This window comes from Phaseolus vulgaris, chromosome 4 (genome assembly GCF_000499845.2).
Source record: "Phaseolus vulgaris cultivar G19833 chromosome 4, P. vulgaris v2.0, whole genome shotgun sequence".
In the NCBI taxonomy this organism is placed as follows: Eukaryota; Viridiplantae; Streptophyta; class Magnoliopsida; order Fabales; family Fabaceae; genus Phaseolus; species Phaseolus vulgaris.
In genome coordinates this window covers 18,355,101-18,382,287 of record NC_023756.2, presented here as the reverse complement: position 1 = coordinate 18,382,287, position 27,187 = coordinate 18,355,101, and the positions used below count along the sequence as shown (strand labels likewise).

Genomic DNA, 27,187 nt, shown 5'->3' with positions numbered 1-27,187 from the left:
AAAACACTTTTTACTTATGAAACATCCTCCTCCTGTATTCCAAAATCACTCAAAAGTGTCATTTGAATATTTCAAAAAAAAAATAGGAATGCAGAAAGAAAAATATAGAGGTGAAACTCCCTTAAATTTGTTTTACTTTTACTCATTGATGTTTTTCTAATGAATGATAGAGCAAAATTCATTACGCAAATCTAGTTAAAAGCATAGCAAATGTCTCATTTTTCAGTTTCATCATGTGACAGTAGTATACTACATTGTAAAGGCATTTATTAATAAGAAATTATGTTCTGCCTCTAGTTTTTTCTTATCTTTCCTTTTTTTATACACCCTTCCCAGGTTTCAGTTTTAGTTTTCATCTGCTAAGAGACTTGAGAAAATTGGAAGGTAGAATTTCAATAAAAGATGAACAATAGAAATCCGTTCTTTGTATCATAAGCTGTACTTAAAATCAAAAGCCTTCAAACCTTTCAAAGTCATCAAAATCCCAACACATCATTGTACCATAGTAGCACGATGAAAGAATTTAGCGGAGGAACCAGTTTTACAATACCTAAATCAAAGCATGTAGATATTTAGCATCATAACTGGTTATATACACAAAGAATAAAACCACATGAAGATGCAATGCACATGTTGGAGTGTAGGATAAAAATTAACAAAAAGAGAAAGAAAAAGAAAAGAAAAGATACTATTCCTCTGTCTCTCGAAAATTACACACATTTCTATTCTTTCCAAAAGGGCTAAGCTTACCACAAAAAAGATCAAACAAGTTTTTGTACTTAATGCCTCAATCAATTCAATTCCCATCCCTATAATCTGATCAAACACCATTTCCTTTTCCACCTTTAATATCTAAGTAACCACATATCAGAAAGAACCCCCAAGTTTTTGGCGCACCTCCTTTGATGCAACATAGCCTCTAGTTTCAGTTAAATTTGAATTGGCAAGGACCTCGGAAGAAATTTCCCAGCTTTCACTTCTTCCCTCACTTGAGTGCCTTGCTTCAGATCGAATTGTTGGGGCCCTACGATCTGAACCCAAAACTGAATCAACTTCAGATGTATTATGGGCAGGCCCATTACTCCCTCTACTCCGGATGTCCTCATCAATTTCTTCAATATTCCGGCGCTGAGATATCTTTAACAGGTCTTCACCGATATCCAGATCGTCTTCAACTTTAGAACGAGGGTCTCCTCCCAGATCCGGTTCAGATTCCCGGGAAATGATTTGAGGGGGTGGCCTTGGTACGTCCTCTTGGACAAAAGCTCGGAAATTGTTCCTAGAGGGCTTCACTTTTGTACAAAATACTTCCAGGAAATTGTTTAAACAACCCCGGTTGTAAACATTGAGCCTGTTATCGGCTCTATACCGAAAGTTCTCATAGGTAGTCTGCAAAACAAGTTACAATCAACCAGGTGATGAAATTCTTGCAATACAAGGGCTCTTAAGAATAAAGATTCAAAGAATAAATTTGTATTATTATAAGTAATGTGTACATAGAACATGATTTATCTTTCATACTATGGAAAACAACTAGAAGGGTACGTATGACTCTTTTCACATCATGGTACAAGTGAATCAAGCTTACACTATCAATGTATTTTGGATTGAGGGAAAGAACATACGGAACTTCTGGGATTTATTTAAGATTGCTATCTTGAAAGGAAAAGTACGAGGGACAAAAACGAGCTTAAGATTTTAAAAGTATCTTAAAAAAATTTCCTTTCCTTCATCATCCTCTGCACGTCCACCTAACATGAAGTAATGAACTAGATTTCCTATAAATAAGGAGCCTGGTGGATTTCGAAGATTAAAATATTTTTAAGAGTTTTGTTTGAATTTAGTTTCACCGAGGACAATTCTACTAATGCACTTTTATTCACGTAGTACCAGTTTAGTCTTTAGGACAACGAACAATAACTTAAACAAGATATTATATTAAGAAATGCAAAAGATGTCAACGGACCTGATTTGTGCCAATAAGGTACAAATGAAAGCCGGTAAGTCCACCAACAAACCACAAAGAGATGAAACAATATGCCATTAATATAACTGATGCAGGGGATTCTTTCATTGCTGTCCAAACTGTCCCGTGATAATGGTTCATCAGAACCTTGATGTAAAAAGCTGAGATGGAAAACACATAGATACATAGAATAGTTGCTGAAGAAACAAACAGAAAGAAGTAACGGTAGTTCCTCTGCAATTTGGAAAAGCAATAGATAAATTAAGAGAAACCAAACAAGCCAAGAACATCAATATGAATAAAGTAGTTATCATAACATCAAGAACATGGTGAATACCAACAATCATACCAGCCCAATACACTGGCCCACCCAAGGGCAATGGTGATCAAAACGTTCAACACAATTGTTGCAAATGGAGCAATGTGAACAACGAGGAGGACGATACAGCATACAAGTATCACAATACTTCACCCTCACAGGATGCCCATTGACCATTACTTCTTTTGTGCGAGGGAACTGAAGGCTTGGAGTTTGGCGCCCCCCAATATCAACTGAAACTGAAGAGTCATAACGGAACTCTTCCTCTGGTGGATGTAAATTCCTTGGGATAACACCCGGATCACGTGAGGAAGTAAGACATAGAAGAATCAACACCTATAAACATAGATAATAAACAGAAGATTATAGAAAACCAATATCTAGACAAGGAGTTTCCCTAAAAATGATGGTTAAATGATAGAAAATGTGATCACCAAAAAATATCTGAAAGTCTAGAAAAAAAGAAAATGTATCAATATATGCATCGTACATTTTCTATGTTGTCACTATCTCGGAAAAAAATTGTGAGCATCTGAACCTCTATTGTTACAATTTTTTTTTTCATTGGGAGGAACAAAGAATACCATCTAATTTATAGCAAATGCAAACACCATTGTTGTTCTAAATTAAATTTATTCAAGTTCTACATAATGTTTTTCCTTGACCACAGATAAATTGACTAATTAAGCTCAATTTTTCATAATCAATTTGACCCCTAGATTGGATCACATGCTTAAAAAAATCACTTGGATCTGAGGAAAAATCTCTTGGATTATCATTTACCGATGATTTTTTATTCCATCCAGAAAAATTCTTCAAAGGACTTGTATTTCATTTATAACCCTCAAGTAGTCCTGTGTGGTGCACTGTTGTTTATTGAACTGTTTAAAGAAGCCACGGGTCAACATTGGCTCTTAAAAGAAATACAGTAGATGGGATAGATTATGGATCCTTACATCCTTTGTGGTGCTTACAATAGGAAAGATTTTATACCTCAGACTCGGGTTAGAAAGAATGACAAGGGTTCCATGGAATAATACAAGGGTTTCAAGCATGATCACCTTGTGAATCTGTCTATGTGGGAATCAAGGTATGCCTGTTTTTGGGTGAAAAACTTCCTTGGCAGGCTTTGCAATTACTGCCTAACCTTGATTTCAATATTGACCTTATTATTTTTGTTTAAATTGTTCCATCTCTCCTATCTGTATTCTTACATTTTCAAGGTACGTAGTATAACCTCTCTTACATATCAAACCGACTTCTAATCACACTATTTTTGTTCATCAAATATGTTTTCTTCAATTTGTAAGATACTAATTTGAAAAAATCATAAGGTGGACATGAAATATACAAAAATAAAATGTGCTGGCAGGGCATAGAAAGAGAAGCCACATTCTTACTGATTCATCATTGCATTTGCAGCATATAGAAATTTATGATAGAATAAACATTTATATTTATACCAATTAATTTAGAATTCTTGGAATGTGTTTGGACATAACTCAACTTTGTAAAACTTAGCTTGTAAAATGAGAATTATCCCCCACCAATATACTATATTTCAACCATATTTTTAGCTGGTGTGGGACGTAGATTTTTCCTAACACACGTCCTCACGTCCACCATTATTGGGCATGATGTGTGGATGGATAACATGGTAGAGGGTAGGGATGTCAAGTCCACCACTATTGAACTTGATGTGTGGATGGATGACATTGTAGAGGATAGGGATGTCAAATAAACCTATACCCACAGGTATTATCCAAACTTGTCCTAGTGTTCACTAGGAAACTAATTGACCAAACATGGATATGGGTAATACCTGATCTTTTAAATCAAAACAGGTCAAAGATGAGTATGTACATATTTGTCCATCTTCGTCCACATACATGTCCCCGTTCTAAATTACTAAACACCCTTAGTTTATTTGGTACTCTATTTTGACATATATGTAATTAGAATTTTTTTTGCGTTATTTGGCAATACAAAGTAAGAAAATGTGTTCATTTGACATTGAATTCTTGATAATATCATGTTTCCTTTATTGTAATTTTTATTTTGTATAAAAAATATATAATGAATTATTAAGAAGTAGACTTTAAGTTTAACTCAACCTCATAAAACCAGCTTATAAGGTGAGGTTTGCACCCACTTATATACTATGTATTACGAAGTAGACTTTAAGCCTAACTCAACCCCATAAAACCGACTCATGAGGTTGAAGTTTGCACCTACTTATATACAATGAAAGGCTCTAATCTCTAGTCGATGTGGGATCTCCAACACACCCCCTCACGCCGAGACTACCAACTCGTGCGTGGGACTATATATTATGGGTGGTCCGATAGCGGCCCGATAGCGGGTGGCACGATAGGCCCAACAAATACTCGTTAGGATAGGCTCGAAATGGCTCTGATACCATGTTACAAAGTGGACTTTAAGCCTAACTCAACCCCATAAAACCGGCTCATGAGGTTGAGGTTTGCACCTACTTATATACAATGAAAGGCTTTAATCTCTAGTCGATGTGGGATCTCCAACACTATGAAATGTTTTAATCTCTAGTTGATGTGAGATCTCCAACAGACCCCTCACGCCGAGAGTGACAGCTCATGCGTGGAACAACATATTATGGGTAGTCAGATAACGGCCCTATAGCGGGTTGCCAGATAAGCCTAACAAACTCTCGCTAGGATAGACTCGAGAATAGCTTGATTTTAAATTTGGAACATGGGGCTTAGAGAATAACAAATCTCAGTAAGCAAACTGTGGAAGTATAAAAACATCAAAAGAAATAACCTATCTTAAATTTGGAACATGGGGCTTAGAGAATAACAAATCTCGGTAAGCAAACTACGAAAGTATAAAAGCATCAAATGACAAAGAACAGAAAAACTTACATAAATATTAAAGAGAACTGCAACCACCAAAATAGCATATCCTGCATTATACGAAGAAAATTCATGGCGAAGATGTCTTGCTACAAATACACAAAAGACGATAACTGGAACAATGATCAGCAGCAAGGTAACAAGCAGTGACCTAGCATCTGGTCCAAATATCAACCTTCCTCCAAATAGGAATTTCTGCATAAGATTAAGATATATATAAGATTGTAATTTTAATACGTAACAGAAATTAGTTAATTAAATAATAACACTACCGAAATTAGCCAGTAGCAAACAAATTTCCTAAAATGCTACATTTCAGAAAGTCGACATTACTACTCAGTATTGGGAAAAACCCAAGGTCCAAACATACATTCTAAATTTATATCAAAGTTTATCTTGGATCAGTTATTGGACCCACCTACCATATTATCCACAACAAGTATTGGGCGCGAGAGCTGCATTAAGAAAAACTCAAGTCCAACATTGACTAAAGATAGTACCTAAATAGATATAAATGTGAGGGCAACCCTCATTCTACAAGCTAGCTTTTGGTGTTGTCTGCTGAGTTAGGCCCAAACCACATGCGAAGACTTTGACACAACTTTTTGTTGAATTAATTCAATTTCACAGATTAAATAAGGAAACAAAATAAAATTAGAAACAATGTTTAGAAAATTGATTATTGGCAATATACTATAAAGATATTAGATGCTTACCCTTTATTTGTTTATTAACTTTCATTCAGTGATTTAAAACACAAATTCATACACATTCAAATTCTGCACACTAATAATGGGACAGATTACCTCAAATACTACTGTGGGAGATTGATTATCTTCGAAAAGGTATGGTTATTAACTACAGTTCTCCCGCCCTCAAAAACAACTAAAAAATGGAGTTGCCAAATGCAAAAGTAGACACCCAGAAGTTGTTGGTTCCCTAATGTTTAAAGCAAGCATGCCAAAAATGTTTTAGTGAGATGCAATTATGATATCTATCTCATAAATAGAATATTGAGCAGAGTGTTTTCTTTCATAATCATAACACCTCAGAAGATTTCAGCAATTTTCCCTACTTCTTACCTTAGTTCTGGTATTTGAGTATTTGGTTGTACCATCTATATACACTCATCCCATCATTGAAGTAAGTTGGACCCTCAAGTTCTTAAATGTGTTTTCAATGGCCATTCTACTCCAGGCTACAAGTTCTATGATTCCATCAATAGAAAACCTTTGTTAGCATTGTCTTTGAAAACTGTACTTACTTCCAAAAGCACTTCTTAAGGGGAAACTTTGCGTAAAGCTACACATTTGAAGTTTAACCTATCTCTCTTAAAGAACTTATACCTCAATATTGAATCCTTCCCAAATAGTCACTGTTCCAAACCCATATCTGTCTACAGGATTTCATACTTTACCTTCAAGGTTGATATTGAAGAAACTTCAAAGACTAATCAAAATGTCTTTGACAAATTCAAATGTGTAGTATTTGGGATTTGACAAAAAAAAAATTCAAATGAGGGCTTTGAGAAAACAAAAAAGGATGGAAGTTGACATATTTACCTATAAGGAAGAGATCCGTTGGCTTCAAATGACCTTTCAATTTGAAATATAAAGCTGGTGGAACAATAGAACAGTATAAAGTCTGACTTTTTGCAAAGGGGTATACACAAACCCACAGCACTGACTATGTATAGAGATGTTTGCACCTACCCAGGGCAAGGTCAAATAAAATTCAAGTTCTCCTATCTTTGGCAACAAAATAGGATCTCCTACAACATGACATCTCTTGAATGGAGATATTCAAGATAATACAACACATTGCAGTGGATGCTGCAAATGCATCAAGCTGTGGTTACGGTCTAGGAGATTATATGTTAAAGAGGAAATTTAGTGATGAATGACAATACTAGATTGGGAAAAATACAAGATTTTGTATGGGAGATTGTATGTGAAAGGAAATCTATTGATGAATGATGATACTAGGTTAGGAAAATACAGGATTTTGTAAGACTCAATTTACCAAAAAAAAAAGTAACAATTTAGATCAAGGATTTATTTAAACTTGAATAGTTGAATCTAATTTCTGAAAGAAAAGACATTTGCGTAGAACCACCTTCTAAGGAGAACAGAGGGAGGATCTAAATATGTATCAACATAAAATCCCCAACCATAGACCAGTTTACCACTGCTTACTTTCTTCCAAAATTTCTGGGACATTATAAATCAGGATCTCAAGAAGATCCTCAGAAAATGCTTTCTAGACAGTGAAGCTAGGACAGTAATGACTATCATCATTGCTTTGGTTTCTGAAGGTTAAAGTTTAAAAATGTTAAGAAATTTTCAACTACTAGTATAGTCTCCCTTGTTAACAAGATTTTGAGCAAGGATTTAAAAAGGTTTTGGAAGATACCATTTCTCAAATGAAATCAGGTTTTGGATGCAGCTGTTAGAACCAATGAAATTAGCGATGAATATCATAGGTAGAAGTAGGTATGAAAAAGACCTATTAGCCACAATTAAGAGAAAGCTTATACTATTTGGGCAAGGAAAGGATTTGGGGAAAGCCTTAGGCAATGGATCTCAGAGAGCCTGTTCATGACTACCTTCTTAGTTTAGTTTAATGGGGAACTAAATTCTAGGAAACCACATTATCAATGACATCAAATAATTCATTCCTATAATTGGAAAACAATATTATCATCTCCTACTAGAGTTTTGGATTAGACAGGTGAACAAATTGATTGGTAATTCAGAAAGTAGAGATCTCCACTCATTCCAATAAATGGAAAACAATATTACGATCTCCCACTAGAGGTTTGGATGACATAACTGTTAGGGGAATATCTTCCTTTTGTTTCATGATCCCTTTTATCACTTAGCATCTCTGTATTGCTATCTGATTACAAGAAACTCTGGTACTAAAATATTTACACTGATTGGCTCAGTTGCATGCTCTTTTCACTAACAATAAGGGCTTGGAATTGTATTCTAACTCATCTGAAGTGTTTTCCTGCAAACCCTACTTTTAGTTTCTAACATATTTTCCTACTAGATATTTATAAAATTCCTTGGAATCCACCTAATAGCTTAAGCCTGTGGGAGAGTTGGCCCCTTGTCCTTAATATGGTATGGAAAGTCTTTCAAAGTCATCAACATGCAATGCCTTCTGCTCACATTTTCCATAATAAAAGTAAATTCAGTCTAAGGAAAGTGGGTCAAAGCATTGCAATGCTTCAAGCCCAAAGGGCTTATGCATTAGGAAATGTCTTACAAGGAGCCATTTAAAAAATATTAGTGCTAGAACTTACAACTTATACAGCTCCAACTACAATTAATAAAAATAAGAGCATTAATTATAAAAAAAAATGAAAGGTCTTGTAAACGTGGACTTCTGTGGTGGACACTTAACACTATATCAGCAATTTTAACCAAAAAAAAATAAAGAAATATGGATAATTCTTGTCAATCATAATTATTTAAGGTGTAGAGAGGCTTCTGTATGAAATATGGCCATCAGTCTGGAGCCTATTGGTATAGTCATTCTAATCCCACTCCTATTCTCCATCTAAATTTCTGGTTGGGTATCATAAGCTTTTATCATTGGACCACATGTGAGGCCAAGCCCCAGACCAAATACAAGCATATAACAAAAGTGATGAGAAAAAGTACAATATAGCATGTAGATCAATCTGATAGAACACGAATTGATAAACTAATAAAATGTGATTCTGAACACGGAAATCACACAATACAGCAATACAATTTCTGTCCAAAGAAAAACGGTTTCGTACAGAGAATATTCTGGATCCACGAACTGCAAATAACAACACCCTACTCCATAGTACACACCATAAATATACCATGATGATACATAACTAACATCAGTTAATTTTTATGAATAACTATCATCAAGGAAGTTTCGTATTCTAATAAAGAGCTAACACTAAACAACTAATAAAGGAAAAGTTATTTGCTATCTATCACATATTCTAATAATACATTACTGATCCAATCTTCTACTCATAACTGCCAATTACTATTACTATTACTTACACTTATATCTAGTAATACAAAACTGTTTGTGACAGCTATTATCAGTTCTCTTCCCAACATAACCGTTGTCAATTATTCTCCCACAATGCAAAAGAAACTAATGGCTAAATCACTGTTCACTCCTGGAGCTGATGCTTTTGGCAAATATGTTGGTGGTTGATGTAAATAATAAGTTTAACTGGATTTTTAGAAAGCCAATGACAAATATGTTTGGAATTCCATTGGGAAAGACCCAAACCATCCTTTGAGCAAAAGCTTATCTCTTGAAGATTTTACCCAAACCATGGATTTGAAATTCCAAACAGGACACCGGGACACTACAAGTGAACTGAGGTTGTTTAGAGGAAGTCTCCACAAGGATTTTGGTTCTACATGGAGCTGAAATTATTAGCCTCTCCAGTAATACTTTAATTCCAAAAAAGATAGTAGCTTAGCACTATCTCAAGCACAGAAACAGATAGAATATATTGACAAATTTCATCCAACATAAAGATGAAGCAATCCATTGATTCTAATTCAATCCTAGCTAAGACAATTTCTGTTGTATGTGAAAACTACCATAAAAAAATGCATATAGAAAATTGATCAAAAACAAGCTCAAGTTCATGATACTTCATACCTTCTTGAACTCCATAAAATCAAAACTGAACATGCACACCATTGAGCAGACAGATAAATAAAACAAGAAAAAAACTGTAAAATTAAAACTACTTTGTCCATGAGACAAAGTATCTCAACAAATTGAGGATAATGCTTCAGGCATCTTTCCCATATTACATATACAAAGTACAAAACAAGCTGCAGCTCCATCATTAACCTGGGAGATTGCACAAAGTTGAACAACCACATTAATTATTCTTTCAACTATGTCCTCCAATGAACCACTATCAAGGTTCCATCAGTTTTCTTCCAAAGTCAGGCTTACTCACACAAACAAACAAGATAAGGCTTACAGAAGACATACAAAACAGCTCATTTAATGTTTTCAGACTTCATAAAGCAGATAATCCCACTCCACCAGCTCTACATGAACAGAGACACCTGCTCCTAGATACCGACTATTACACTTCCAGTTTCATTCGTATCTCTTCAATTCAACACACTTTCAACTTTCAAGAGACAATAAGAACAGCATTAGTAATAAAAACCCATCATCATGAACAAGACAAAAGGGGACACAAATTATATATCTCTGTCACTCATTTACCCATGAGACAAACCAAGTTGTCCAGCCCAACCTTTGTCTTCAACCTAAACAAGATGCATGAGCCTGAAGTACAGCTTCACAGTTTTCACGCATCTCTCCCTCACTAGAAAAAAGACAAAACTCTAAGCAGATTACCAGCTGCAGCCAGCCAATAGCAGCTATTAATCACATTAAATTTTTCTTTCAACTGACTCCTCCAATGACCACCATCAATGCCTATCAGTTCAAACTCACAAAATCAAGAATCAAGCTTCCTCACACAAACAACGTTACAAAGACAAAGACAAAGACAAACCAAACCAAACAGCCCATTCAATTGTAAAATATTATAAAACTCCACCAACTCAACATACACTCACCTCCTAAATTCTGAAACCACACTTCCAAGTTAATATTTTCCCCTCTATCCTCACTCACAATTTCAACCTTCAACCAACAAAATCAGCAGAAATTCAAAGTGCAAACCACTAACCCCTTCAAAAATCCAAAAAATAAAATTACCAAAAACAACACTTCCCAACTCACAAAAACAAATCCAGCACATACCCATTTAACACATCAAACATAATAAGCTATACTCACGAAGAACAAGATAAAAAAAATACAGAGAAAGAACATTACATTACTTCCTTTCCATGCTTCATAAACGCGCTTGGTTGCCATTAAGAAGAAGAAGAAGAAGCTCTGCTGCAACAACTCCTTCTTATAATAACTCTTTGCAAACCCAAAACATGAAAGTTCTTCTCATCTCACCAACGCGTTCAACCACCCCCAAACGACCCCACCGCTGAACGGTAGTTCGATTCAGCGATTGAAGGGTCAAAATCCGAGGCTTCCACGATTTGGGTCTAGCGCGTGAAGAACCCTCCGCGAGAAACAAAAAGGGTAATTCAAAGACGGCGATTTTCGGGTTCGGAAATTGCAGGTTTGGTTTTTCGGGTAAATAAAACAAGCGAATAATAAAATATAAGAGAGAGAGAAAGAAAGAACAGAACAGTGTTGAAGAAAGAAGGAAGAGACACGGGTTTGCCTTGTTGTGTTGTGTGACCAGAAACCCTTCGCCAGTGAATGTGAAATCTCTGAAATTCACCACCTCCATGAAGAAGAGCGTTACCCAATTTTCTCACTTTTATTAATTTTCACCATTTTTTTTTTGTTTCACCATTTATTACTATTAATTGACTTTTACTTCATTGGTGTAAATATAAAAAAAAAACTCTTATTATAAAATATAATAATATACCATTTTCTCACACATCTTCTAATTGATATTTATTAAAGATGTTCTTTTATTTCTGAATAAAAACATATTGTCTATTAAAAGTGATTTAGTTGACAATTTAGTTGAATTTGTGAGAATGGTTCCACTGTAGCAAAATACATTACTAAGAAACCAATTATGTTTCCAATTTTGGAAAAAAATTAAGCTATTTATTTCAAGTATGATTTAAACAATAATCAGTTTCTTAGCTCATTAAGAATTTATCAACATTGTGCCTTAAGTACCTTAAATAAGTGGTTAAAAAACACAAAGACCTTTAATTATGAAAAATGAATTAGTAATATTGTTAGCTTTTAGGTAAAAGAGAAAACACATTACACATTGTAATTTATTATTTAATGATACATTTACTAAATTAATTGTTTACTTATTATTTATCATTTAAATTTAATCCCAACACTTTTAAAAAAATAAAAGGAAAATATTGAAGAAGAATTTTGTCTAAAATGTTGGTAGCTCTTAAATTTCTAATTTACAAGTTTGGAACTGATAACTTAATTTATTAAATTATTATATTAAAAGTATTTAATAAAAGAGTTGATAATATACAATATAATGCTATAAATTTTATTATATAATTAAATTATAAGTTTTTAAATAAAAATATATTATTATTTATTTATGGTTTTATATTTTTAAAATAATTAATTTTTTAAATATTTCTGTTTATTTTTAAAAGTTGCATGTCTTATTTTGATGAAGAGAAGTCGTTCTATAAAATGAGATAATAGAATAAGCATTAATCAAATTTATTTATTAGAAATTTATTTTTTATTTTTTTAATTTAAATTATTTTTATATAATAAGCATTAATCAATTTTATTGTGTGTGACATAACAATATAATATCTAATGAATTTTATTATTTCAATTTTTTTTAATTTAAACTACATAAAATTAAAAAAAAATCCAACATATACTAAAATAGTATAACAATTAATTTTTTTAAAATTAAAATAGATAATAATAAATAAATAAAATTAAGGATAGCAAAACAATAATTTTAAATATAAATAATGATAATAAAAATTAAATAAATTATCAACTGCAAGTTATTATAATTATAAATTACAAACTTTTAAAATAAGTTACTTTAAGGTAATTATTAAGTAGTATTATATTAATCAAACTAGTTTATAACTAATAGAATAAGATACTCGTCAGTTTATTATCTTACCAAGCACACTCTTTTACATTTATATTTCTTATTCATTAATAATATTATAAGTGTTGTTAAATGTAATGTATGAAATTTAATATTTATTTAACATTATATTCTACTTTTTTATTAATGTCATTGTATCATACTATTCTTAAAAAATTGTAATACAAGTACTTTATAATCCAAAATCTTGTACAATATCCAAAGTCTTAAATTTCTCTTATATCAAAATGTCCTCTTAAATAAGAATCAATCATATATTATATCAAGTTTTTTTATTATTAAAAAATTATGAAATAAAAACTAATTTTAAAAAAATAACTAATTACTAAATTAAATATTATTTTTAAAAAAAAAAAATTAAACTAATTTAGAATTGGAACCCACTTTGAGGAATGACATGAAGACAAAAGTTATGACAGAGATAGTAAAAAAAGAAATTGTTTCTCCATACTGAATGAAGACAGAGACAGAGAGAGAAGATTGAATGGGTGAAAAAATGGTAGAAATAAAAAAATAATAAAAGTGAAGTGAGAGTGAGTAATAGAACCTTTCACTTTCATTTTCTTTTCACTCACATGACTTATCCATGATCTTCTTAAATTTTCGTTTTCCTTTTCACCTGCTAAACTTCTATGGGATTGATGAAATAAATGAATGGAGAAGAAAGAGATTGAAGAAATAAAGTATTGTAGAAATTTTTTTTCCTTGAAGAATCTATTTGCAATAAATAAGTATACCTGTTTTTAGAAATTGAAAATCACGTCAATGAAATAGCTTTTTCCAAATAATATTTTTATATTATAATAAATTTAATTATATGTTTATAAATATAGTTAGCAGTACATTTTAAAAATAAACATTTCAAAACTAATATATTTAAATTATGTTTATAATATTACTCGTATTTATAAATATTATAATATATTAGAATGGGGAAAAAATACAATTACTTTAACTCTGTTTAAATGAATTTATGTAACTAAATTTAATTGGATTAGTTTGGATAATCTTTTGAATTTTAAAAATTCAAAATTAATGTGTGTCTCCTTTGTTTCAAGCTATGAAATGGTAGGTTGAGTCAGATCCAATTAAGGTAGCACCATGTCAAGCTCAGGTTGAGTTGAGTAGGCTCGGACATAGATCAAGTCAACTTAGGAGAAGGTCGAGTCGATTCAGTCTAGACCCAGGTCAAGTCGAGTTAACCCAAGCTTGGGTAGCGTCCACTCAACCCATGTCTAGGTTAAGTTGATTCAACTTTGATACACATCGCGCTAAGTCGGCCTAGATCCTGGTCGAGTCGAGTCTAGTTGAAGACAACCCAGGCTCAAGCTCAGCTTAGACCCAGGTTAAGCCGAGTCGGTCCATGCTCTAGATAAGTTGAGTCAGCCCAAGGCTATCTTAATTTAAGTTGGTCGAGCCTAAGTCGAGCAAAGTCAGACCGAGACTAGATAAAGTTAAGTAGGCCTTTCCTAATTCGAGTAGAGTTGACCTAAAACTAGGTCAATCCGAGTTGGCCCAACCTATGTTAAGCATAGTTAGCCCAACCTAACTCTAGCTTAGTCGACCTAGCCTAGGACTAGCTTAGTGGGCCCATGCCCGATCAAGCTTGAGCATGGGCACAAGTGATGTGAGTTGATTTTAGATTGACACATTTTATGGGTGGCACTTTGTTTATGATTTTTTATTTTTAGCAATGTAAGGTGAGATCCCAAAGAAGATCCCCACTGGACACGAACTTAACCAAGAGGTTAAGTAAGTGTGAATGTTCACTTCTATAGGGCAAAAGAAAAACACAAATATATGGTGATTATGGTGAATGGGGCAGAAATTAAAGAGCAAATGAAGCAAATAATGAATGAAGATGACCGAATGAAAAAGACATAAACAAGAACATAAAGAAGGAATGTAAATGGCATAAATGAAAGGAAGGAAAGGAGAAAAGATGAAGGAAGCTTATGGAGAATGGGGAGAATGGTCACGCTACTTGGAGGGTGGGAAACCCCAAGATAAGTGAGGAAGAGTCACCACTTGAAGTACTCACACAACTCAAGATAAGACCTAAAAATACTAGGAGACTATGCTCACTAATCACTCCTACAGAGTTTCCTTTCTATTTCAAAATTCAATGTGCCAATACATGGAGAAAGGCACCCTTTATATAGGAATGAGTGACTTGGAGGGCAAGATGAGTGGAGGGCAAAATTTATTTACAAAAATTGTCTCGTAAGAAGACCAAAAGAAAAAACATTTGATGCTCTGATTTATGCCCAGTTCTTCTTTTGTTGAGGTTCTTCCGACATTTGGTGGGGCCTTGTCTTGGAAGCTGAGATGACTTATCAAAGTGTGAAATGTCTCTTGTGTCCTTGGTCATCTTCTTGGCTATTTGGATTGTATCATGCCCCCCAAGTTGGAAAGAATTTGTCATCGAATTTAGAACTCCTGCAAATAACATAGTTAGTTTGTTCACATATAAGATATTGCTGTTGAACCAAGTGGTGTTCAAGTTTTGAAGAAATCCAAACCCTTTGAAGGATGTTGAAGCCTTGACTGTGCTTGATGTTGCTGTGCTGGTTTAGCTTAGTTCTGGGGTAGTTTATATGTTGTAATCCACCCTTTGATTAAATCTAAAGCATTAACATTCTCAATCTTTGTGAAAGTAAAATGTTTTCAAACTAAGTTAAAACAACCGATTGTTTTGTCGAAACAACCGATTGTTTGTACTTAGGTGTTTTGAGAAAAAGATTGAAAACTGTTTTTAAAATAGTTGAACTTGTTCCCGTATGCCAATACAGTCCCACATCGCTCAGGAATCGAGGTCAAGGGCAGTTTATATACTCCCTCCTCTCTTCACCCTTCGAGGCGCCTTTTAAGGACAAAATCGTGACAGAGCATCGACCTCCAAAGCGGACAATACCTCGGATGCAGTGATTGACCCTAGCGATGCTGCCCAACGACTTGAGGGCGGAACAATGGCGCCCACCATGGGACCGAAGAGGCTCCTTCGCCCCTCAACTAGGGGGATCCACTCCCCTTAGACCTCGACTGGGGGGCTTGTTCCCGTATGCCAATACAGTCCCACATCGCTCAGGAATCGAGGTCAAGGGCAGTTTATATACTCCCTCCTCTCTTCACCCTTCGAGGCGCCTTTTAAGGACAAAACCGTGACGGAGCACCGACCTCCAAAGCGGACAATACCTCAGATGCGGTGATTGACCCTAGCGATGATGCACAACGACTTGAGGTCGGAATAGAATTGTTAAGTACCAAAACAACCGATTATTTTTTTTGGGACCATAACAAAAAAACTATTTTCTGTTTGACTGAGCTTTAAATGATTTAACTGCTTACGCTCCAGTCATTAAATGCTTTGACCAATCTTTTAATGCAATTTAAGAGTTAGTTAAGATTTGATAACAAACTACATCTTTGAATATATTCAGAAAAACAGATTTGAGAATTAAGAATCTTTGACAAGTTTTTTCCTAAGAGTTTTGAGTTTTTCAAAGAACTGAGATTGCTAAAAGTTTGTGATTGATCAAAGTGTATGGAATAGGATTCTGCTTGTATTGATTTCAGATTATCTTATGTAACAAGTGTAATCCTTGTACTCTGTTGAACAAGTATTCGTTTCTGTGTTTTGCTGAGATTGGCTGTGTGTTCTTGAGGGGATCAAGATCAACAATCTTAGTGTTGGTGTGTTGATCAAGGGGAGTGTGTTTCTTGAGGTGTTCAAGGTCATTCTCTTGGTTGTTGTGTAAGTGATCAAGGTGTGATTGCTTAGTGGATTTCCTCAGGGTTCTGAGAAGACTGGATGTAGCTCTGGGTTTGGAGTGAACCAGTATAAACAACTGTGTACAATTTCTCTATCCCTATCTCTTTAAATTCAGTTTTGTCAATTAATAACTGGTATAAACAACCGATTGTTTCGGTAAAACAACCGATTGTTTTTCCAGTATTGTGCTTTTGCTTTATGTTTTGAAAAACTGAATTCTTAATCAAGGTTTTCTTGAAGTATTTTCATTCTAAGCTTAAAAGTTTACGAAAATCTTTCTTAAACAATTCACCCCCCTCTCGTTTAAGGCCATATATTCTAACAATTGGCATCAAGAGCTTGGTTCTTGAAAGTTATTCAAGTTGATCTAAAAACCATTTTTCTATGGCTGGAAAACTATCCTTTGAGGAAGGTGCTTCAATCTACAAACCACCTTTATTCTGTGGATTGAATTATAAGTTTTGGGAAGTAAGAATGAAAATCTTTATTGAATCTATTGATAAAAGAATTTGGGACTCAATTGAGAATGGTCCTTACATTCCAAAGCTCAAAAAGGATAATTCTTTCATTGCAAAACCTTTGTCCAAATGGCCAAAAGATGAATGTAAGATGGCCCAGTTTGATCGGTCTGCTCAAAACATTATAGCTTCTGCACTAGATACTAATGAATTTTTTAGAATATCAAAGTGCAAAATTGCTAAGGAAATGTGGGAGACAATCAAGGCTGCTCATGAACCAAAGGAAGCAACGACAAAGAGTCAAGCAAGAAGGAAAAGAAGGCAAAATAAGAAAAGCCTAAATCTTTGCTTCATGGCCAGAAGGGAGGATGACTCAAGAAGTGTAAGTTCATCAAACTCTTCAAACTCTGAAAATTATGGTCAATTGCTTCTAGCCTTTCAAGAAACGCATGAAGAAGCCAACCGATTGGCTCTCTTGAACAATCAGTTAAAAGAAAAGAACAGCTGGCTTGAAAACAGAGTAAAGGCACTGGAAGAGGATTTAGAAAATTCAAAAACAGATTTTGAAAATCTGGAAATCATTTACAAAAACTCCTCTTGCAAGTATGATACTCTAGTTTGTGAAAATTGCGAAAATCTTGAAAATAAGGTCCATTATCTTGTTAAAATAGTGGATAAGCTTTCTAAAGGCCAATCCAACTTTGAGAGTGTTCTAGCATCTTAAAACTGCGTTTTTGGAAAAGCTGGATTGGGTTTTAATCCACAAAACAAACAAGATAGATTTTCAAAATCATTTTCGAAAATGCCAGAAAAACAATCGATTGGACCATCGAAACAACCGATTGTTACATGCTTCTATTGCATGAGAAGAGGTCATTCTGTGAGGTTCTGTAAAATCAGAAAACATGTTGTTCCTAAAGGGCTTATGAAGTGGATTCCTAAGGGAAATAAAGCTTTAATTGATGAGTATAAACCAGATGGACCCACATTCATAAGGGGACCAAATCTTTGTACTTGAAAATTTGTTTTGTAGGAAATCTTGGAGGAGAGCAAGCAATTATTGATGGATTTCCTATGAGCTCTTCTTGGATGTTTGTTGAAGATGGTGCGGAAGCTTAATGGAAGAGATGAACAAGGTCCTCCTAAGAGGTGTGGTGACCTTGAAGGTGCATGAAGAGTGTGGAAATGGGGAGGTTCGGCCAGCCCCTTTGAAGGTGGTGAAATGAAGATTAAAACCTAGAAGCTAGGTAAGGAGTAATGTATGGCACTAAATTGGCAGCATAACAATACTCTATTCAATCTTGAAAATACAAGGTGTAGGCTCCTCCTTTTATAGGCTAAGGAGGACCATAATGCAACCCTAATGCTAATCAAAATGAAATGCAAATTTACATCACATGGAGCACATGGCCATGTGGAGAATCCTTCTAGAAAGTGACCAAATCTTTAGCAAATCTAGGTCAAGTCTCATGGAATCAAGTTTATGCTATTTACACCACAACTAATATTAAGCTATCCTTAATGGGCCTTCAAGTAGCATATACAAGGTGCTTCTTCTCTCATCCATAGCTTGGCCCAAGTCTCACATCAGTAGCTTGGTCATGGACCTAGTAATAGGTCCTAGACGGTCTACCCTTCCTTCTAAACGTTCTCCCTTTAGACGCTCTCCACCTTGTGCTAGACGCTCTTCACTTTGGCCTAGACGCTCCTTCCTTTGGCCTAGACGCTCTTGGTTAGGCTTTGGATGCTCACGTCTTGGCTCTTGTCTTCTTATATGAGGTTGTGTTTGGCCCTCTTCCATCATCCCCTCCCTCTTGAAAAGGATTTGTCCTCAAATCCAACGCTTTTTCTTCAACTAGGGGGATGGATGTGGCTGGATGGTGTCCATCATCTCCTCCTTCTTGAGAAGATCTATCCTCAGATCTACAGACTTGATCTCGAATAGCAGCCTCTTGTTTCGCCAAAGCTTGTCCTCCTGGATCAAACGACCACCTATAGAAATCATCAAATAAAGCATAGGTGTTAGTTTGAAAATCAATTTTACTATGTTGCAATTTTTGTTTTTCTTTTGGTTTTGGCAACTGTACCGACCCTGTAGTCGGGAGTGATGACGTGGCAGCAAGCGAAAATATAGGCGTGTTGAACGGAACACTTGGCTGATAGAAGGGAAGGACATCGGGAAGTCTATGTAGTCGCCAATCGTTAAGTTGGCGTGCTCCGATCTCTACATACCTAAATCGGCGGTCACCAGGCTTGTGTCGTAGTCGCCGTATGCGAGCTTAGACGACCAAGTGGTCAGAGATCGCCGACAGGGGGACATCGCTGAAAGATCAGGGAAGCTTGTTCAAAGCTTTCAAAGGGCACAAGTACGAAGGATGAAGTTATCAGATGATCATTCCCTAGCCAGAGGTTGAGGCCAGGGAACAGTTTACCAGAACATGCACGATGAGCAAGTAATGCAGATCGTGATAGCGACAGGCGAGACCACAGAGAAGGTGTGCATGGTGACACCCTATGCTCGCCATTAGAAGAGATCGCGCTCCAAGGCAGCTATGCACCAAGTTGCTCCTCATCTGAGTAACTTAGTCGAACAGCCTGAAGAGTAGAAGTGGCGCTCAAGCAGAAGACGTTCCAGATGGTGGATCTTATCGCCATTCCCAACATAGCAGCCAGGCTTAAGGCGCCTGAAAAAGTGGGTGACAAGGTGTTAGGACCAAAACCAAACGCCTGGTGTGAGTTCCACCAGAGTTTTGGTCACACTATTGATTCGTGTTTGGCCCTGGGATACCAGCTCGACGACCTGGTCAAGAGCGGCTTCTTGAACGATTACCTGCTGGACAAGAGGACGGGAATTGCGTCGAGCTCCCAGCCGGCAAGTGGTGAGGCTCAGCAGCATGAGATGCCCACTCATGGCGAGATCCACACCATCGCTGGAGGATTCTCGGGTGGTGGATGCACTGCGTCACAGAGGAAGAAATACGCAAGGTCTGTGATGACGGTGGATATGTTCGAGGATCACTCACCAGATGTGGACATCACGTTCACAAAGGAGGATCTTAGGGACGTTGTGCCTCACGACAACGATCCCATAGTCATCTCGCTTGTCACGGCAGGAAGGAAAGTCCACCGGGTACTGGTGGACCAAGGAAGCTCGGCGGATGTAATGTTCTGGCCGACTTTCACGCAGTTGCAACTACCCCTTGACCAGCTAAGACCCTATGGAGGGTGCTTGTATGGGTTCGCTGGTGATCAGGTGGAGGTCAGGGGGTACATCGAGCTAAGAACAACGTTCACGAATGAGGTGGCTTCGAGGACGGAGAAAATCAAGTACCTCGTTGTGAATGCCCCCTCAGCACATAACATTCTGTTGGGGAGACCAACCCTCAACAGAATAGGAGCTGTGCCCTCAACTAGGCACATGAAGGTTAAGTTACCATCGATGGAGGGGGTGGTGATCACCATCAGATCTGACCAAAAGGAGGCGAAGAAGTGCTATGAGAATAGCCTCAAGAATAAGAGGTCAGTAAGTTACATCACCACGACGCCGCCTCCCGATGTGAAGCCCAGGCCTGCAGAATGGTGAGTTGTTGATGCGGCGATGGAAGTGGCCGCCGAAGGCGATGTCACCATGATGGATGCTGAGGTTGAGGGAGAGAGCGCACGGGAAGAAGAAGCGAGGAACCGCCCAGAGGAAGCGAGGGAATCGGAAATCGTCAGGGCGGTGATCGCCAGGGAAACCAGACCCAAACCCGTCGAGGAGTGGCTCGAAAGGGAGATCGGGGGAAAGGTCTTCAAGCTGGGAAGATCTTTGGAGGTTGAGCTCCAAGACCAGATCGCCAAGGTGATAGAACGGCATCTGGATGCTTTTGCATGGTCTGCTTCGGACATGCCGGGAATTGACCCCGATTTCTTGTGTCACCATCTGGCAATGGACACACAAGTCAGACCAGTGCGGTAGAGAAGAAGGAAGTTCAATGAGGAGAGGAGACAGGCGATTAGGGATGAAACGCAGAAGCTCCTCGCCGCAGGCCATATCAGGGAGGTCCAGTACCCTGAGTGGTTGGCTAATGTCGTGCTGGTGAAGAAAAGTAATGGGAAGTGGCGCATGTGCGTCGACTTCACTGACCTGAACAAGGCTTGTCCAAAGGATTCGTATCTTTGCCGAGCATAGATGCCCTGGTCGACAGTGCAGCAGGGTGCAAGTTGCTGAGTTTTCTGGACGCCTTCTCGGGGTATAACCATATAAAGATGCATCCTATGGATGAAGAGAAAACTGCCTTCATGACCGAGAGGTCGTGCTACTGTTACAAGGTGATGCCCTTTGGGCTGAAGAATGCGGGGGCCACGTACCAAAGATTGATGGATAAGGTACTTGCACCAATGTTGGGAAGGAATGTGCAAGCGTACGTAGATGATATGGTCGTGACTTCGCCAGAAAAGAGCAAGCACGTCTCGGATCTGGAGGAGTTGTTCACCACAATCGCCAAGTTCAGATTAAAGCTGAACCCCGAGAAGTGCATTTTCGGCGTGGAGGCAGGGAAATTCTTGGGTTTCCTTTTGACTGAAAGAGGAATAGAGGCAAATCCTGATAAGTGTGCTGCCATATTGGCGATGAGGAGCTCGGCTACCGTGAAGGAGATGCAGCAACTTACAGGTCGAATGGCCGCTCTGTCTCGTTTCGTATCAGCTAGCGGAGAGAAAGGCCATCCGTACTTCCAATGTTTAAGGCGAAACAACAAGTTTGTCTGGTCGAAGTTGTGTGAAGAAGCCTTCGTGAAGCTTAAAGAGTACTTGGCGAGCCCACCGGTTTTGTGCAAACCCTTAGTAGGAACCCCTCTCAGGTTGTATTTTGCTGTGACTGAGAGGGCGGTGAGTGCGGTGCTCGCCCAAGATCAAGACCAGGCTCAGAAGCCTATTTATTTCGTCAGCAAGGTATTGCAAGGCCCGGAGGTGAGGTATCAGGTCTTGGAGAAAGCTGCACTAGCTGTAGTATTTTCGGCGAGGGGGTTGCGCCACTATTTTCAAAGTTTTACAGTGGTGGTGATGACCAACTTGCCCATCCAGAAAGTCCTGAAGAAGCCTGATGTAGCTGGGAGAATGGTGAAGTGGGCGGTGGAGCTGTTGGAGTTCGACATCAAATATGAGCCTCGAGGACCGATCAAAGGGCATATTTTTGCTGATTTTGTGGTCGAGCTCTCGTCAGAAGCAGCACGAGTTGAAGGGGATGATTTTCGTTGGGTACTCTCAGTGGACGGATCGTCAAACCAGCAGGGTAGCGGTGCTGGAGTCATTCTGGAGGGGCCCAACGGCGTGCTGATAGAACAATCCCTGAGATTTGCTTTTAAAGCCAGCAACAATCAAGCAGAATATGAGGCGCTGATCGCCGGAATCTTGTTGGCTAAGGAGATGGGGGCTAGGGTGCTGATGGCCAAGAGTGACTCGTTATTGGTCACGGGACAAGTAACGGGCGAGTTTCAAGCCAAAGATCCACAAATGGCGGCTTACTTGGAGTATGTGCAGGAGTTGAAGAGTTCCTTTGTCTCATTTGAAGTGGTGCATGTGCCCAGAGAGCAGAATGCCCGAGCAGACTTGCTAGCCAAGCTCGCCAGTTCGGGCAAGGGGGGTAGGCAGAGGACAGTGATCCAAGAAACTCTGAAGACGCCTAGAGCATTTATGGCAGACCACCTAGTTCTTCAGATAAGCAAGTCGACGGAAAAAGCGGCGAGGAGTCACAGGTCCTTGACTCAGGAGACCTTGAGATCGCCGAGAATAAGAGCATGTCGGGGGGAGAGGGTGAACATGACGCAGGTCTACGCTACGCATGAGCCAAACACATGGATAACGCAGTACCAGCGCTGCCTGGCAGATGGCCTTCTCCCGCTGGATCCGACGGAGGCTAGGAAGATAAAGAAGAACTCCAGCAAGTTCACCATGATAGATGGCGAGCTGTATAGGTTTGGGTTTACACACCCACTCCTAGAATGTGTGCACGGAGAAAAATGCACTAGAATTATGGCCGAGCTCCATGAAAGGATATGTAGAAGTCACGTCGGGGGTCGAGCTCTGGCTGCAAGAACTCTCCGTGCAGGGTATTACTGGCCAACGATGAGGGAGGACTGCAAGAAGTATGCACAATGTTGCAAGCAATGTCAGCAACACGCCGATTGGCTTAAGGCGCCTCCAGAAGAGTTAAGGTCAATTTACAGCCCTTGGCCGTTTCATACGTGGGGAATTGACATTCTGGGACCTTTCCCATTGGCGATCAGGCAGATGAAGTACTTGGTGGTGGCGATTGAATACTTCACCAAGTGGATCAAAGCAGAACCAGTAGCCCAGATCACCGCACACAAGATCGAGAGTTTTGTATGGAAGAACATCGTGTGCCGGTTTGGTGTGCCTAAGCGCCTGGTGTCAGACAATGGGACTCAGTTTGCAAGTCACCTATTGAAGAAGCTGTGCGAAGAGGTGGGAATACAACAGGTGTTTGCATCCGTCGAGCACCCTCAGACTAATGGCCAAGTAGAGTCTGACAATCGGGTGTTGCTAAGAGGTTTGAAGAGAAGACTAGAGAAAGCCAAGGGATCGTGGGCTGAAGAGGTACCCGACATAGTTTGGGCGTACCACACCACTAAGCAGTCAGGAACCCACGAGACCCCGTTCAGCTTGGTCTATGGATGTGATGCAATGATTCCAGTGGAAATCCAGGAGAGCTCGCCGAGATTCCAGAATTTTGTGGCGGAAGACTCGAACGAAGAAAGAAGATTGAATCTGGATTTGCTGGATGAGGTCAGGGAGGAGGCAAGGGTAAAGGCTGAGGCAGTGAAAAGGAGGATTGAGCGAAGGTATAACTCGAAGGTGATGCCAAGGCAGTTTAGAGAGGGCGACCTGGTGATGAGGAAGGCCCATCAGTACGAGATGGAAAACAAGTTATCGCCTAAGTGGACAGGACCGTTCAGAATAACCGAGGCGCTCGGGAACGACGCCTACCGCTTAGAGACGTTGGAAGGAGTGGCGATTCCTCGCACCTGGAACGCCACACACCTCAAATTATATTACAGTTAAATCTTTGTAAGTAAAAACGAACATGAAGAGATTTGCAAGCTTTCTGTTAAAACCGTTTGAAGGGGGCACTCTTTTTTCCCTAAGGAGGGTTTTTAATGAGGCCACCCAATAAAGAAGAGTTTTCAAAGAGTTTAAAGCATCTAAGATTGCATGCTTGTTGTGTCGAAAGTTTTAGAAAAAAGAACTTATCACTCGTATGTGATTCAAGGCAAGTTTAAAGTTATGCTACATGCTTTCTAAGTAAAAGTTTTAAAATCCCCATCGTTTTTCGGCAATTGGCGGCATCAGTTAAAGTTTTAAAGTCCTCATCGTCTTTCGGCGATCGGAGGCACCAACGATGACTAAAGACCTCAGCGCTCTCGTGCGTTTGGAGACAAGAAAAGAAAAAGACCTCCTTGCCCTCGAGCGAGTGTAGGCGAGAAAGATTAAAAGACCTCCTCGCCCTCGAGCGAGTGCAGGCAAGAAAGAGAAAAAGTCCTCAGTGCATCCAGGGGGGAGGAGATGTACACCCTGGGCAAGTTGAGGCACCAGAAAAAGACCTTCTCGCCGTTGAGCGAGTTCAGGCAAGAAAAAGACCTTCTCGCCGTTGAGCGAGTTCAGGCAAGATAAAGTCCTTCTCGCCGTTGAGCGAGTTCAGGCAAGATAAAGTCCTTCTCGCCGTTGAGCGAGTTCAGGTGAGAAAAAGTCCTCCTCACCTCAGAGTGAGTTCAGGCAAGATGAACTGAAAAGTCAGAGGTGTTCGTGACCTTAAACGGCGGGAAGGGAAGGAAAACGCCTCTCCCCCTTTAAGCGAAACATCAATATTAACTTAGTAAGACCAGAGAAAGCTTCGACGCTTGTAGGCGGTGTGAAGACAGATAAAATCCTTCTCGTCTTGAACGAGTTCAGGTATGGCGTGAAGGGTGAAAGAAGTTTAAAAGATAGCTAAGGTAAGTTCAAAGAAAACACCTCGCTGTCCAGCTTATTGTTCTGAAACTCAGGGAGGTAGAGAAGGATCCGAAAGGCGCCTCTACCCCCCAGATGAGGGAACAATAGCCAAGTTATGAAGGCAAAGAAAGCTTACATCGCCAGAACTCTATGGCGATCAGAAGAATTCCAAGCGATGGCAGGAGTAAAGGCTAACCTTGCCGGGCAGATCAGGTAAACTGTATTGTGATACCAGTTTAAGTTAAAACCTGCTGCCAAGTAAGTGGATTATGTTGAGGTTTATTGCCTTAAGTATGCAAGTTGTATTAAGAGTCATCGTTTGAGAGTTAATAGTTGCTCAAATTTTACTTCGAGTTAACAGTTTGATAAATTGTTATAAGATTAACAGTTTGCTCGAGTTCAAAGCAGTGAGTGAACGGTTAAGCCCGAGGAATTGCTAAGTTAATTTGTTTAAGCGAGTTCTACCGGTTATGTTGGTTAATCACACAGCGAGTAAGAGGCGTTTGAGGCACGATATTAGAAAACAACATCTTAAGCAGAAGGAGTTATATAAAGCAATGTCAGTTCAAGTACATACGAAGAAGAATTACATATAAAAGTTTTTACAAACAGAAATGAGCACCAAGTTTCAAAAAACAAAATGATGGAGGGAGGCGATTAATCTTCAGAGGGCACGATCTTCCCATTCACCACTTTGTTGCAGATTGACACCATGGAGAGATCGAGCTCGGGATATTGGCACGAGACTTGCTCCAAAGCGGCGTCGAACCCGGCGGAAAGGACTTGGGCGGAGCTTTGCTCGAGCTCTTGAGCTTGTTTCTTCAGCTCGTCGGTTTGCTTCTTCAGCCCTTCAGTTTCTTCACGAGCCCGAGCAAGCTCTTCAGCAGCCTTTTTGTTTTCCTCCCGAACCTGGGCCAGCTCTGCAGCAATCTTTGTGTTTTCCTCTTGAGTTTTGGCGAGCTCAGCCTTGGTGTCGTCCCTCTCCTTCTCGACCTTCCCAAGGAGGACCTCCCGATCTGCCGACCTCTTTTCAAGGTTTTCCACCTTGGCCGCATCTGCTTTCATTGCAGCCTCCAAGTTGGCCACCTTGAGCCTGTAAGGTACAAGCTTACTCTCCAGCTCGATTTTCTCTTGAGCTTGGAGGTGCAGTTTTTGGTGCAGATCGGAGGCCTCCTTGCGCGCGCCTCTTAGTTCAGCATCCATGGCGTCCTCCAGCCTTGAATGGTCAATTTCTGCCATCATCAGATTGCAAGAAAGCTTCTCCGCCTCCATCCTTATCAGGCGGTTTGACTCCTTGAGCGCCGCATTCTCATCTTTGAGCTTCTTGCTCGAGTTCTTCACAGCCTTCGTTATAATTGAGGGGAGATCCTCTGCCATCATCTTCAGTTTGGTTGTGAAGGGTCCCCAGATCTCTTCGATGGAGGGGGGGAAGTTTGAAGTTGTTGCTAGTGGAGGTGCTGGAGGAGCTTGGTGCTGACTTTCACCACCACCCTCTTGAGTTTGAAGGGCGAGGGGGGTTTCCTGGCGTGGTGGTGAAGTCGGAGACTCAGTTATCAAAATTGGCGAGTTATGGCCACCTTCATCTCCTCCTGGTGCAGCCCCAGCGATAGAGGTGGTTGAAGGAGGACCCTCTCCAGTAGATACAAATGGCGTGGAGGCGCTCGGAGGATTCTCAATGAAGTTTGGGTCGCTGCTTTCAACCACGGGGGGTGCGACGGCCAAGGGAGTTGCTTGGACTGGTTGTGTTGGAGCTGGAGGTGAGGGCGGTGTTGGAGTTGGGAGTGCAGGTGGTGAAGAGGGAGCCACCCTTGTTCTTTTGGTGACAAGGCCATCCTCAGTCACCTCGTCATCTTCTTCTTCTTCTTGTACTACTTGAGGAGTTTTCCTCTTTGGCTTCCTCAAGACAAGCTTTTTTCTTTGAGGGGCGGCTAGTGCCTCCGAAGGAGTTGGACCTTGGGGAGGAGTTCTGCCCTGAGCAATGGCGATCTCCACTACCGAGTTGGGTACGGTTTGGGAGCCCGTCGCCAGCTTGTGAGATCGGGCGATCGCCCTCAGTTAAGCTAGTTTGCCTTTTCCCAACATGA

General features: G+C 39.1%; 2 protein-coding genes across 3 annotated transcripts; both read right to left on the bottom strand.

The window, feature by feature from the left end:
• Positions 1-539: 539 nt before the first annotated feature.
• On the bottom strand, positions 540-11,572 carry LOC137837374 (protein S-acyltransferase 8-like). 2 transcript variants are annotated; one of them, XM_068646351.1, is made up of 6 exons: positions 11,060-11,510; positions 5,328-5,371; positions 5,186-5,226; positions 2,316-2,621; positions 1,967-2,200; positions 540-1,389 (listed from the first exon to the last, which is right to left on the bottom strand). In XM_068646351.1, the coding sequence occupies exons 2-6, from the start codon at positions 5,332-5,334 to the stop codon at positions 868-870; spliced, it is 1,110 nt and encodes a 369-aa protein (XP_068502452.1). In that variant the 5' UTR covers positions 5,335-5,371; positions 11,060-11,510; the 3' UTR covers positions 540-867. The 2 variants fall into 2 exon arrangements, with proteins under 2 accessions (XP_068502452.1, XP_068502451.1); XM_068646350.1 differs by having other exon boundaries at positions 5,186-5,371; positions 11,060-11,572.
• Positions 11,573-25,760: 14,188 nt separating this feature from the next.
• Positions 25,761-26,480, bottom strand: LOC137838410 (uncharacterized). The gene is made up of 2 exons (XM_068647656.1): positions 26,216-26,480; positions 25,761-26,119 (listed from the first exon to the last, which is right to left on the bottom strand). The coding sequence occupies exons 1-2, from the start codon at positions 26,478-26,480 to the stop codon at positions 25,761-25,763; spliced, it is 624 nt and encodes a 207-aa protein (XP_068503757.1).
• Between the last annotated feature and the right edge of the window lie 707 nt (positions 26,481-27,187).

Coding starts and splice junctions, on each gene's coding strand:
- LOC137837374 (XM_068646350.1), bottom strand. CDS start 11,101: ATGGCAACCAAGCGCGTTTATGAAGCATGGAAAGGAAGTAAT. Junction 2,622..5,185: donor CAGTTCTCTTTAATATTTAT/GTAAGTTTTTCT, acceptor CTATGTTTATAG/GTGTTGATTCTTCTATGTCT. Junction 2,201..2,315: donor TGGGCCAGTGTATTGGGCTG/GTATGATTGTTG, acceptor TCCAAATTGCAG/AGGAACTACCGTTACTTCTT.
- LOC137838410 (XM_068647656.1), bottom strand. CDS start 26,480: ATGGCAGAGGATCTCCCCTCAATTATAACGAAGGCTGTGAAGAACTCG. Junction 26,120..26,215: donor AGAGAAAATCGAGCTGGAGA/GTAAGCTTGTAC, acceptor AGAGGTCGGCAG/ATCGGGAGGTCCTCCTTGGG.